A 14,493-nucleotide genomic window follows, 5' to 3' on the forward strand; every position below is an offset into this window, starting at 1 on the left:
CTCTAACTGTTCAATCGTCTTGGGCCTTCTTTGTCGCACCTTCCTCTTTATGATGCGCCAAATGTTCTCTATAGGTGAAAGATCTGGACTGCAGACTGGCCATTTCAGTACCCGGATCCTTCTCCCACGCAGCCATGATGTTGTGATTGATGCAGAATGTGGTCTGGCATTATCTTGTTGAAAAATGCAGGGTCTTCCCTGAAAGAGATGACATCTGGATGGGAGCATATGTTGTTCTAGAACCTGAATATATTTTTCTGCATTGATGGTGCCTTTCCAGACATGCAAGCTGCCCATGCCACATGCACTCATGCAACCCCATACCATCAGAGATGCAGGCTTCTGAACTGAGCGTTGATAACAACTTGGGTTGTCCTTGTCCTCTTTGGTCCGGATGACATGGCGCCCCAGATTTCCAAAAGAACTTGAATCGTGACTCGCCTGACCACAGAACAGTCTTCCATTTTGCCACACTCCATTTTAAATGATCCCTGGCCCAGTGGAAACACCTGAGCTTGTGGATCTTGCTTAGAAATGGCTTCTTCTTTGCACTGTAGAGTTTCAGCTGGCAATGGCGGATGGCACGGTGGATTGTGTTCACTGACAATGGTTTCTGGAAGTATTCCTGAGCCCATTCTGTGATTTCCTTTACAGTAGCATTCCTGTTTGTGGTGCAGTGTCGTTTAAGGGCCCGGAGATCACGGGCATCCAGTATGGTTTTACGGCCTTGACCCTTACGCACAGAGATTGTTCCAGATTCTCTGAATCTTCGGATGATGTTATGCACAGTTGATGATGATAGATGCAAAGTCTTTGCAATTTTTCACTGGGTAACACCTTTCTGATATTGCTCCACTATCTTTCTGCGCAACATTGTGGGAATTGGTGATCCTCTACCCATCTTGGCTTCTGAGAGACACTGCCACTCTGAGAAGCTCTTTTTATACCCAATCATGTTGCCAATTGACCTAATTAGTGTTTATTGGTCTTCCAGCTCTTCGTTATGCTCAAATTTACTTTTTCCAGCCTCTTATTGCTACTTGTCCCAACTTTTTTGGGATTTGTTGACACCGTGAAATTTTGAATCAACATATTTTTCCTTTAAAATGATACATTTACTCGGATTAAACGTTTGATCTGTCATCTACGTTCTATTACAAATAAAATATTGACATTTGCCATCTCCACATCATTGCATTCAGTTTTTATTCATAATTTGTTTAGTGTCCCAACTTTTTTGGAATCCGGTTTGTATTTATAAAGCATTTCATGCTGCATTACAAGCTTTGTGAAATGTCACTAGATTTGCATTCATTTTGATGTCACTTTGTGCACACAAAGAATCCTATTTTTGGGAAAGACTGTTTTCAGAAGTCAAATTTGTGTTTACATACTCCTTTTAACCCACAGTGCACATGTCATATGCGCTTGATGCTTTACAGATTAAGTGCGAAAAGTAAAAGCAGTGATAGTTTAAATAAAAGCACCTGGAATTTTTAAGCAAAATATTTGAATATATTTATGTTAAGAATGTGAAATGAGCTTTTTTTTGTTACTGCGTTTAATCAAACACATTGGTGCTTAATTGTCTAATTAATCACAAATATTGATTTTAATTGTGCACACAGTCACAAATACAAATCGTGTTGTAATACCATGGTGGGGGGATTTTATAGTAGATTATATAGCATATTTTACTGTACAGTATATTCAGTGTGGTGTACTTAATGAATTGAAAGTGTACTTAATGGGCAATATGCATTGCACTTCAATAAAATAAAACAATTTTTCAATTCAAATAAATCTTGAATTAATAATGAAATTAACTAAAAACCTTCTCTTGTGTACAGTAGAATGACGAAACAGCCCAATCGTTTTCAAATTTAAGTTCCACTAAGTTATATTTTATTGAAACAGGCCAATTCCCCTTTAAAGGTCAGTAACACAACTGGTATAACAAATCAGCTGTAACAAAGCAGAATTTATTTCCTAAGTTGTGTTTTGGGAACAGTTTTCCAATTTCTATATTGTTTGGTTTAAAAAAAAAAAAAAAAATGTTCCAAGCATTTATATGGGGGATAACATTTTTTTCTTTTTATCAATATTTTCATTTAGAGTTTCATTCTACTTTTCCAGGTGTTCTATTTTTTTAATTAATCCATTATTTCCTACTTAATGGGTCTGACGCCAAAGCAGTTGCAGCCTGTTTGTCTGGGTGTCTGCTGTGCTCTTTTTTTAATTGTCATTAATAAGATACAGTGAAGGGCGAAAACTGCACAGAGAGAGTGCAGAACATATTGAAATCAACAAACAAGTTTAAATTAATAGTAAAAACAGAAATATATTTCTAAATGTCTTATAAATGTAAAAAGCATGCTGCTTTGCTTTTCTGAACGTAGAATAAGAGAAAAAATACCAGCTAATAAGATCAATGTTATCAGGTGTTGTCACTGATTATGAATCTGGTTGGAACAAAAACCTGCAGCCACAGTGGGTCCCCAGAACCGGGTGTGGGAAACGCTGGCCTAGAATCCTCACTTGCAGCAGGTGATACAGGTGTATGTACAGTGGAGGAAATAATTTTTTGACCACTCACTGATTTTGTAAGTTTGTCCAATGACAAAGAAATGAAAAGTCTCAGAACAGTATCATTTCAATGGTAGGTTTATTTCAACAGTGGCAGATTGCACATCAAAAGGAAAATCGAAAAAATAACTTTAAATAAAAGATAGAAATTGATTTGCATTTCATTGAGGGAAATAAGTTTTTGAACCCCTACCAACCATTAAGAGTTCTGGCTCCCACAGAGTGGTTAGACACTTCTACTCAATTAGTCACCCTCATTAAGGACACCTGTCTTAACTAGTCACCTGTATAAAAGACACCTGTCCACAGAATCAATCAATCAAGCAGACTCCACACTCTACAACATGGGAAAGACCAAAGAGCTGTCCAAGGATGTCAGAGACAAAATTGTAGACCTGCACAAGGCTGGAATGGGCTACAAAACCATTAGCAAGAAGCTGGGAGAGAAGGTGACAACTGTTGGTGCGATTGTTCGAAAATGGAAGGAGCACAAAATGACCATCAATCGACCTCGCTCTGGGGCTCCACGCAAGATCTCACCTCGTGGGGTGTCAATGGTTCTGAGAAAGGTGAAAAAGAATCCTAGAACTACACGGGAGGAGTTAGTTAATGACCTCAAATTAGCAGGGACCACAGTCACCAAGAAAACCATTGGAAACACATTACACCGCAATGGATTAAAATCCTGCAGGGCTCGCAAGGTCCCCTGCTCAAGAAGGCACATGTGCAGGCCGTCTGAAGTTTGCCAATGAACACCTGAATGATTCAGAGAGTGACTGGGAGAAGGTGCTGTGGTCTGATGAGACCAAAATAGAGCTCTTTGGCATTAACTCAACTCGCTGTGTTTGGAGGAAGAAAAATGCTGCCTATGACCCCAAAACACCGCCCCACCGCCAAGCATGGGGGTGGAAACATTTTGCTTTGGGGGTGTTTTTCTGCTAAGGGCACAGGACAACTTAATCACATTAACGGGAAAATGGACGGAGCCATGTATCGTGAAATCCTGAGCGACAATCTCCTTCCCTCTGCCAGGAAACTGAAAATGGGTAGTGGATGGGTGTTCCAGCACGACAATGACCCAAAACATACAGCAAAGGCAACAAAGGAGTGGCTCAAGAAGAAGCACATTAAGGTCATGGAGTGGCCTAGTCAGTCTCCAGACCTTAATCCAATAGAAAACCTATGGAGGGAGCTCAAGCTCAGAGTAGCACAGAGACAGCCTCGAAACCTTAGGGATTTAGAGATGATCTGCAAAGAGGAGTGGACCAACATTCCTCCTAAAATGTGCAAACTTGGTCATCAATTACAAGAAACGCGTTTGACCTCTGTGCTTGCAAACAAGGGTTTTCCACTAAGTATTAAGTCTTTTTTTGTTAGAGGGTTCAAAAACTTATTTCCCTCAATGAAATGCAAATCAATTTCTATCTTTTATTTAAAGTTATTTTTCGATTTTCCTTTTGATGTGCAATCTGCCACTGTTGAAATAAACCTACCATTGAAATGATACTGTTCTGAGACTTTTCATTTCTTTGTCATTGGACAAACTTACAAAATCAGTGAGGGGTCAAATAATCATTTCCTCCACTGTATGTATGTGTATGTGTATGTGTATATGTGTGTGTATGTGTATATGTGTGTGTATGTGTATATGTATATATGTGTATATATATGTATGTAAATCATTGCAGTGACCGAAATTACTTCCACAAACACATGTATCTGGGCTCCAACTGACGCTACTAATGCTCTCGGTTGTTTGTTTACAATCGTGCAAGCGAATACACGTGACCGCATTCGGTTCGTAACGCAAGATGTTGGTCGTAAGTCAAAGCAAAAATTTTTATTTTAAACTTCCCGATAATTTATTATAAATTTTATTAATCAACAACTAAAACACTTTTTTGAATAAATTCTTTATTTAATTTAAAGTACCGGCATGCAAAGTTACTTCTTCATCTGAAAGATGGCTCTGTGGTTTCGTCATTATTTACTTCCGTATTCAGCGGCAAAACCAGCAGTGCGCTCGAAATCTTGAATCTGAAACGATACTCGTCGTATAAACCGACCCCCAAACTCCAAGCCAAGCCATCTAGGATTAAATTCTCGGCTTATATTCCGGGATCTACGGTAATGCTTTATACAGTGTGTTACATAGTGTTTGTGAGAAAGAGACATTTTTCCTGTCTTTACCTCCGTACTCCACAATAAAGTAGTTTAGGTGTGATTAAAGTACACACTGCAGACTTTTTATAATTTAGGAGTATATCTATATATTTTGACTCACCATGCAAAAATTACAGCACTTTTTGTGCATGCCAGCCCATTTCAGGGCACCATAATCTTTGTGGCATATCAGTAGTAGATATATTAGTCATTTTTATTACTTTGTTCCATATCCCTTGCATGCTATGATGATTGCTTGAAGTCTGTGTTTCATAGACATCACCAGCTGCCGAGTATCTTCTCTGGAGTCTGCCATACCTCTAATGCATCCCATATTCAGCTCCTGCTTGTTTTGGGGGCTAGTCCCCTTAAGTTTTCTCTTCAGCATATGGAAGGTATGCTTATTTGGATTTAAATTGGGTGAGTGGCATGGCCATTCAAGAATTTTCCATTTTTTAGCATTGAAAAACTCAACAATACAGTTGATGCATACAAACTGCCCATAATCCATTTAGATGAATTTGGAATGTGTTTAATGTGGTGGTCGTTTTTTTTTAAGCAACTTTAAATTTATTAATAAATGGCAGGAGACATAATACGTTACAAAAGAACTCAAACATCCCTCTCGCTACCTGCTGTCACTGCACAGTGTAGTGTGTTAAAGCTTCACTGAATTGGAATAGGGTAGTAGAGTACCTGCATGAATGTTGCAAACATTGGTGCCCCCCTCAAGAATGGTTTGGACAGAGGATTTAATAGCGTCCTGTTCAGTTTTATTTTGCAGCATGCCCCACTTTTAAACTTGGTGGAGGGGTGAGTGAGCGTTAGGAAGCCAAGTCTTTCTGACCTTAAATTGTGATTTTTACATAGATTATGCATCTAAAAACAATGCAGTGAAACAATTTTAGATTTTATTTCCTACATATCATCTGATTATATTAATCTTTAAATCTGTTCTACATGCAAATCAGCTTATAGTTTTAAGCAACACAGTCTTTAAATTTAAATTATGTGAACATTCATAATTGCTTGGTTTTGTCATTTTATTGAATAGTTCACTGTCTTCATGTCACCTTCATGTTCAAAAGAAAATGTGCATTTTTTTTTTTTGTGTTCTCAGTAGGCAATTTGACAGGTAACGTTAGTTGTATTTGTGATAATTTTATTACTCTTACTCTGGTATTACTCATTTGTACTTGTATAGGTGGAATATATATGAAATTAATCTGTACAACCCTTCCAAAATTGGAAATACGCCTCAAAGTTGCAAATCTTGCCACTCAGCTTTGTGTTATTGGATTTGACTATTTGCTGCTAGGCCAACCTTGGCTGCAAGATGCATACTCAGGAAGAGGCTGCAACCAGATTTTACTCAGAACTTCAGTAACACTTTTGTTAATAATAAAATTGTTATTACAAGAAGGATAGATTAGTTTTCCAAATCACAAAACTTCAGTATTCCAGATCCTTTTGTTAATGGATTGACAGTTCTTGCAATGTTTGAATGTTTAATTTTACATATGTGTCCCTTAATTTGCTACTACCTCACTGAATTTTCCATGTGTTTTGCCATGACATTTCAAACCCTTATGTAAATTTTGCTGGTTATATTTTTGATAACACCATATCTTCAAACAAACCTCAAATGCAAAACACAGGTTGTGTCTGTGGTTTGGAAGGTTTTCAAATAAGGTGAAATTTTAAGATGTGTTTTCTATAGATCTCATCACTAGCAATTTAAACATCAGTGAACTTATTACTTCTAGGTTAAGTTACTTTTAATTTTGAGGGATTAGCTTGTATCCTTGTTAGTAGTAAACGACTAGGTAATATTTAAGGCCAATCTCAGTGCAGCATTTAGTATATTTAGTTACATCATTTGTGCAGCACTTGAAGTCACTGTCTCATTGTATGTACAAGGACCCACATAACGAATGTGATCTGCTGTTAGTGCCTGTGTATGTCCAACACCACTGATGCATGCACAGTTATTTTAATTAACAGACTAATCTGCTATAGATCAGATTTTTTTTTAATTGTGCCTCTATTATTTAAAAACCTAGTTAAACTAGATGTTCATTTTACTTTCCAAGATTATGCTACAGATTTATTTTAATTGAAATTTCAGTTTATTCAGGGTTTTTTTTGCAAATGTTAAATTATAAAATGTATTTTCATTCTTAAAACAAAGTTTTGTTCACTGTTCTATTTCTTCCTGAAAATGTAGCATTAGTCTTATTAATAAAAACTCGTATCAGTGCTTGATATTGTCCTACGATGTTAAGTAAATGGTATAGACTCAAAATAGTATTGGTGCAGTCCTATTTGTTTCAATTTATTTTACTATTTCCAAAAGTTGTTTGAACAACCTTGTTTTATGTCCTGTATTTATTTTGCAGTCATTTTTCCCATTAATGCCAACTTCCTGCGTCTTTCCAATGAGCCTTTAGTTTATGTAGTTGTTTAATAGTGTAAAACTTTCTTTTTTCGTAGAAATCAAGACACAGTCCGATGCATCAGTCCATAATCCTTTCAGCAAGAGGCAGTCTTATCAGTCGACCACCAGCATAATGGAAGCATATATGCAACAGGAGAAACCTTCCTCGATTGTTTCTGCCCCTTTGCCGTCTGCATCAGTGCCTCCTTCCTCCTCCCCTCTACCAACTAAGAGCATCTCTTCCTCAGCACCTCAGGTTTCTCCAGGGTCTTCTGACAACCAATCTTCTAGTCCACAACCCACACAACAACATAAACTGAAACAGCAGAAAAAGAGGACAGCGATCACTACTAAGGTAGAACAGATCTTTTAGATATAGGGCTTTTACATTTTAACTGCTATAAAGCAGTTAGTTTACAGTTATGAAGAAACAAACTTCAGTTTAACCTGTATTTTGAGGTGAGTCATGTGCATTCTTAAACAATAAGGTGGTATTTAAATTGTTCCCTGCTGCTGCTGTTATAATTTAAGTTTTTCATAATGACTGCTTAAGTCATAATTGGAAGCATTATTCAAAATGTCACTGAAATACTGATTTTTGATTTTTTTTGCAGATACCGTCTTCTGCAGTTGAAATGCCTGGCACATCAGATATTGGTGGGCTTAATCTACAGTTTGGGGCAATGGACTTTGGACCTGAATCTGTTCTACCAGAATATGAGACTACACCTGTCACAAGTGCTCCAGTTAGCCAAGTCCAAAATAGTCCTTACACAAGTGCAGCCAAGTAAGTCTTCACCCATACATCAGTATTCTCTTCGTGGAAATAATCCAAGACAAATGGAGCCCAAAGATTTTTAGTTTGCAAGTAATTTGAATTTCACACATAACAATGTAACTTGGTTTTGTGACTTATGGAATTTCTGTTTAAATCATAAATGTGGGGCTACTAAATTGACATACAACCTTAAAGGAACAAGGGCAGTGTCAAAAGGATAAGTGACTTCCTGTTGCAGATGGACATTTAACAGTATGGTATATTATTATTAAAAGGTATATATATTTAATTTAGGATGTGGAGGTTGGGTTAATTTGAAGAAGTGGGAATAAGTTTGTGAATCCAGTAAATTTTTCTCTAGATTTTGACATCTTAAAATAGAAATGCTGTGCGATGGGAGGGACATTCTAACTCCATTCTGTAAATGAAAGGTAATATACTAGGAAAATGTTTTAGTTAGTAGCTACTTTCTTCTTGTCAAGTCAAGTTCACTTCAAATCAAATATTTTAGCTAAGAAAAGGCAGTTCAGAATTAGAACATTTGTTTGGTTTTTCACTTAATAGTTTTAATATATACTGTCCCAAAAATTAAAGGAATACTTTTTAATCAGGGTATAGCATCAGGTTAGTGAAACTTGTGGGATACTGATCTGGTTAAGTAGCAGAGGGGGTTTTTAATCGGTTTCAGTTGCTTTAGTGTTATTGAAATTAACAAGTGCTCTAGAGGGGCAACAATAAAACGGGAATGGGTTAACAGGTGGAGTCCACAGACATTTTCCCTCATCTTTTCTGACTGTTTGTTCACTAGTTTTGCATTTGGCTGCGGTCAGTGTCACTGCTGCTCCACTGGGCAAGGAGATATAGGATGAGCACTGCCAGAGCCCTACAAAATGACGTTCCTACAGATTCAAACAGAGCATCTGTAAAGAACAACTGAATAAAAGCAAAGCTATATCTAAGCTGTTCATCTCTGAAGTTAAATATTTTAATATAACAAATTTCAGATGTCATTTTTTCCGATGTCACACATAAACATAATCTTAGTCCACATCCAAACGAGCAGAGCATAGGCAGCTCCAAGCTTCCATTTAATTTGCCTTGTACCCAAAAAAATAACAATCTACAGCAGTTTTTATGTAAAAATATGAAACCCTGTACCATTGTCGAAAAAAAGGGGTTTCCACAAATGATGCAAGTTTTTGAGCTGCCAAATGTTATACCAACCAGAAAGCAAACGATTGAAGTTATTGTACTTAGGCTTTATCTTCACCACGCCACTAAGGTCAAATAAGAAAAAAATAAGGGCAGCGGAGAGAGTGGCCCAAACTTGACAGCTAAACATCCAGGGCAGCAGGTTCCTCAGTGAAAATCACATGTCATATACATTATAAACAACTGTGTTGCAGACAAATGTGCTGCATGCCAGTTATAGGTAGAGCAACCTTGTTGCCAATACAGTATGCAGTGCTTCACTGATGACTGGCTGCTGTTCAGAAACCTTTGTAGCATTTCCAATAAATGTTTCATCATGTGACTGCATCAATCACGTTGCTTTTCTTTATGCTAACTATACTGCCTCGGTGCTAATAGTTTGCAAAGTGTCTCACCCGGCTAGGCAAGCAGGCTATTGTTGGCATTTTCAGAGCAGCCTGCTATACCAACGTGGGCTTGAGCACAAAGCAGCTGAAGTGAGTATCTCCATAAGCTGCACCATAAGGATCATATTAGTGGCATTGTCAGTCACAATGACTGCCACAATGACTAAAAGGAAAAAAAAAATTACTTATCCAATGCTGCCATCAACAGTAACCTTATTTTTAAACTCTTCCTTTTTGTCTGAGTTGGAAGTGTAAAGGCCCTTTTTGAAAAATGATTTAACGCAACAGTTAACACGTGAGCAACTGAAGAATTATAGAAATACATTAGTCTCCCCACTGTGTGTTTAATTTTGACTAATTCATTTACAGTAATCCATCGCTATATCGCGCTTCGACTTTCACGGCTTCACTCTATCGCGGATTTTAAATGTAAGCACATCTAAATATATATCACGGATTTTTCGCTGGTTCGCAGATTTCTGCGGACAATTGGTCTTTTAATTTATGATACACGCTTCCTCAGTTTGTTTGCCCTGTTGATTTCATACAAGGGACGCTATTGGCGGATGGCTTAGAAGCTACCCAATCAGAGGATGTATTACATATTAACTAAAACTCCTCAATGCTATAAGATATGCACCCGTGCGGAGCTTGATTGTTTGCTTGTCTCTGTCTCTATCTCACCCTCTTTGACATTCTCTGCGCCTGATGGAGGGGCTGTGAGCAGAGGTGCTGTTTGCACAAAAGCTGTTTGCCTAGTGGATACGGACGCACCTCTAAGAAATGCCGCTTTATTGCGGTGCTTCCAAAAGAACACTTACTGATTTTTTGATGGTTTGCTTTAATCTCAATCTCTCTCTCTCTCTCTCTCTCTCTCTCTCTCTCTCTCTCTCTCTCGCCTGACGGAGGAGATGTGAGCAGAGGGGCTGTTTGCACAGAGGCTGTTTGCTTAGAAGATACTGACGCTCCTCTAAAAAATGCCGCGGCAAACTTAAAAGCACACGTATTGATTTTTTGATTGTTTGCTTTTCTTTGCGTGCTCTCTCTCTCTCTGCTCCTGAAGAGAAGATCTATTTGCATTCTTTTAATTGTGAGAAAGAACTGTCATCTCTGTCTTGTCATGGAGCACAGTTTAAACTTTTGACTAAAGGGCGTTATTTCATGTCTAGAGGGCTCTAATAATGTTAACAGTGTGGGAGAGTTTATAAGGGCTTAAAATATATAAAAATAACTACACAAACATATGGTTTCTACTTCGCGGATTTTCGATCGAGAAGGGATTACTGTATTTTAAATGCCCAATACATGAATAGATTTAGGTAACAATTGGAGGGTGTCTACATAGAGATTCATAACACTCAAATTGGTTATTAAATAACATTTAAGAAGCTTTTATTTAATATTATTTGATAACTTTAAAATATTTGCAAGATTAAATATAGATGTTTTGTTAAAGTAGATGCCACAGCAAGTATTAAAACAAGGATCCCCCCCAATATGTATGCAGTGCTGTGAAATTTTTTTTTTTTTTTGTGTGCAATGTTTTATTCCACATCTTCTAAATACTGATGTTAACTGTTCATTGCTAATAAAGTGTTTCTTCTTAAATGTCAGTCCTTGCTTATACATACTCGTATGTCATGAAGTCACTATATAGACACCCTTCAAATACAGTGTTACTGAAATTTGTTACATATTAATGTTCTTTATGCATGGTTAAGTAATCTATTTTTACAAAAAAAAAGCCACCACTTCATATATCAGTGCACACTAATTCGGTCAAGATAAAATCGATATTGAGTTGGAGAACGTTATGAATTGAAATAGTATCAAATTGAGACATTTCTTCAGGTTCAGTTACTCACATCTAGACATGTCATATTTTCTAATTTCTATTTAGAAAATGCATTCATCTAATCCATAACAATTTCTGTAGTATCTTATCTGTTTGGTTTTCCACTACAATTTGCTTTATGGTGGCAACAGTTGAAGATGCCTTCATATTTCTGTTTTGGGTTTTGATATTGATTTAAGCGAGATCTAAAGTGAGACTTATTGCCTCGGAATAGTATAGCATACCCTCCTGTGCCGTTCTTGGGTACTTTTCTGTGTATATTTAAGATGAAGGATCGTTCATCTTTGGCAGATTTTGAAATTCTAGGTTGGGTATTGTTCACTAAATGCCTTGATGATCAAATTTCATGTTATCTTACTCAGATTTAAGTCCTCATTATTAGAATCCGCATTCCAACTCCATGGTATTCTAGACTCTGTCCTATTTGTTACTTTAGAATGTTTTTTTTTCCTCCTTGTGATCTGTAAACAAATGGTTCATTTGCATTTGTAGACATTTATTTTTTTCCACTTTCCCCATAACATTATCCCAGAAAATACGCAAGCTTCAAGATCATTTTTGTTGTTTCCCCATAGCAGTGGGGTCCTCTAGATCCTTCATGTAACCCCTCATGTTGAAGAAATTGTTTCTCCTGGTCAGCCTTTAAAGTGTTACAAGTCATACATGATGATTCGTGGTTATCATTTTTGTAGGCTCAGTATATTTCTGTGGTGGTATATCATTAGAATACATTATGAAATACAGAAGTAGGAATCTAAAGTGTTTAGAAGTTTGTAGTTTTTTTTGTTCACATCCTCACATATAGTTCATAAAGCAATTTTGACTTGCTAAAGTTAATGTGTTGATCCAACTGAATTATTGTGCAAGGAACAGAAAATATATTCCTTCTGTGTCCCCTACTCAAATGTTGTTCCAAAAATTTTCGATTACTCTTGGTTTGGACATTACCTGTTAACAGTGAGATGGCAATCTTTATTTTATATTTATAAAATCTATGATTCGTACATTCAGACACATTTTAAAATTGAAGTGGAGTTGAAAGAAACTTACCTTTTATTTGTCTTATCTGTGTAGTTTGGATTCTATGTAATATCTCATTGAATTAGTAATTCAAGTGATGTAATAACCCCCAATAACTTGATAATGACCCTAAAATGGCTCATAAGGATTGTTTTATTTCCTCTTTACTTTTGAGATATTGCATTTTCGTTACTGTTCTTCTTTTGTACCTTTCTATTAAAGTGAATCTACAACCACAATACCAACAAACCAGAGCCAAGACTCAGGGTACCAAAGCAGTGCCATCCCATCATCATCGTATACCTCACAACAGAACAGCTCTCAAAACACTCTATATGAACAGAGGTCCACGCAAACAAGGCGGTATCCTAGCTCTATCTCTTCCTCACCGCAAAAGGATTTGACTCAAAGCAAGGTGAGCATATTTGCAAAGGGTACATTTATTGCATTTGTTCATTTTAATGCCACTGCTCACTAAAACTTAAGTTATTTAAAACATTAACAGTGTTTGCTAATATTATGTACTTTTTCCTTCATCATATGTATTTGTTAACCCTTCTTACTACAGTGTCTTATTTGAGAACAGCATTTTTGCAGTAGTGGAAGAAATGGTTCATAAAGTACTGAGGAGATTGTATAAAAGCTTCGAAACTTTTATCTGCATTCAGCCTCTTTATTGGCAATCTTGCACGGCTGCCCTCGGATCCCAATCTGGGTGGTTCGTTGTGTGGTGGGTACAGCAACGTGCTGTAATCAGCACATGCTCCCAACCTTTGTTACATATTAAGGGTAAACCATATTTACAACTAGCAAATATTGTGTACTTGGAGTTTGGAAATGTGTATTCTTGTGCCACACTGGCACCATATTCTGTGCGACTGTTAAACTAGTGATGGTCAATAGTACAGGGTGAGCCAAAATGAAATACCACATTTCTCATGGTCATTGTGAGGCAGCCTAGTGGGTTATGGTTGGGGTCCTTTGATAGGCGATCCCTTGTAGTTTTCAGTCGGTAACATGCCTTGGTATCATGCTTCACTGTCGACACATTCTTCAAAAACAGCAAATCCATCATCTCTATGCCGCATATCCTCCAAACACACTTTAACATTCCTCCTAATGGTGACATCCCAAATCGGAAAACAATTCTTCAGTGAGTGGCTACATTTAGGCAGATGTCCTTGGACTGTATGAATGCCAGAAAACATCTGAGCTGTAATTTTGCCATCTGTTAGACAAAACATGCTTCTGCTTTAAGCATTTCCAACACATCTTTGAGGAGGATTTTACATGAGGACCTTAATTTCCATCCATACAAAATGAATATAGTGCAGGAACTTACTGAGAGAGACTGGGAGAGCTGTAGAGAATTGTGGGTGAACATTCTGCAAACTGTTCATTGAGATGCCATTGTCATGTATAGCGATGAGGTACATTTCCATTTGAATGGGTGTGTAAATGAGTAAAACTTTTACTGTTATGCTGAAATCAACCCCCGTGAACTTAATCAGAGACCCCTGCACAATGAGCGTGTTACAGTTTGGTGAGCTTTTGCAGAATTTGGTATTGTAGGAATTTACTTTTACAAGGCGGGGGACTTCAGAACTTTATATTGAAATTCAAGAGAACTTTTTGTGACCCCAACTGGAACACATGGATGTGGTAGATGCCTGGTTTCAACAAGATGGAGAAATAGCTCATATAATGTGGAGATCCATGCAAGTTTTGAGGGAGATATTTCCAGGGAAGCTGATCTCCCTGCGTGGCGATGTCGAGTTGCCTTCACGTTTACCTGATTTCACTCCGTGTGATTTCTTCTTGTGGGGTTATCTCATGTTCAAGGTATACATACGCCGACCTCAAAACCTTGAAGCCCTCAAGGATGCTGTTCACCACGAAATTACCGCTATTCCTCTTGAAATGGTGAGCGTTCAGAATTCATCTCGAAGAGTGTATCACTATTGATGGCCACAACCTTGAAGACATCATTTTGTGTTGTCAGGAAATTTATCTTGTACCATTTTTGTAGAATAAACCTTTGAAATGTGGTGGTACT

General features: G+C 37.3%; 1 protein-coding gene across 4 annotated transcripts in view; it reads left to right on the top strand.

Annotated features, from left to right (window-relative positions):
* Positions 1 to 14,493, top strand: part of ubap2l (ubiquitin associated protein 2-like) — a 230,061-nt gene that overhangs the window by 110,556 nt on the left and 105,012 nt on the right. For all 4 annotated transcript variants that reach the window (XM_039751895.1, XM_039751904.1, XM_039751923.1 and 1 more), the window contains 3 exons: positions 7,243 to 7,541; positions 7,801 to 7,973; positions 12,660 to 12,852. In XM_039751895.1, the coding sequence (XP_039607829.1) occupies positions 7,243 to 7,541; positions 7,801 to 7,973; positions 12,660 to 12,852 (665 nt within the window). The remainder of the gene's footprint in view (positions 1 to 7,242; positions 7,542 to 7,800; positions 7,974 to 12,659; positions 12,853 to 14,493) is intronic.

Source organism: Polypterus senegalus, chromosome 1, assembly GCF_016835505.1.
Source record: "Polypterus senegalus isolate Bchr_013 chromosome 1, ASM1683550v1, whole genome shotgun sequence".
Classification (NCBI taxonomy): Eukaryota; Metazoa; Chordata; class Cladistia; order Polypteriformes; family Polypteridae; genus Polypterus; species Polypterus senegalus.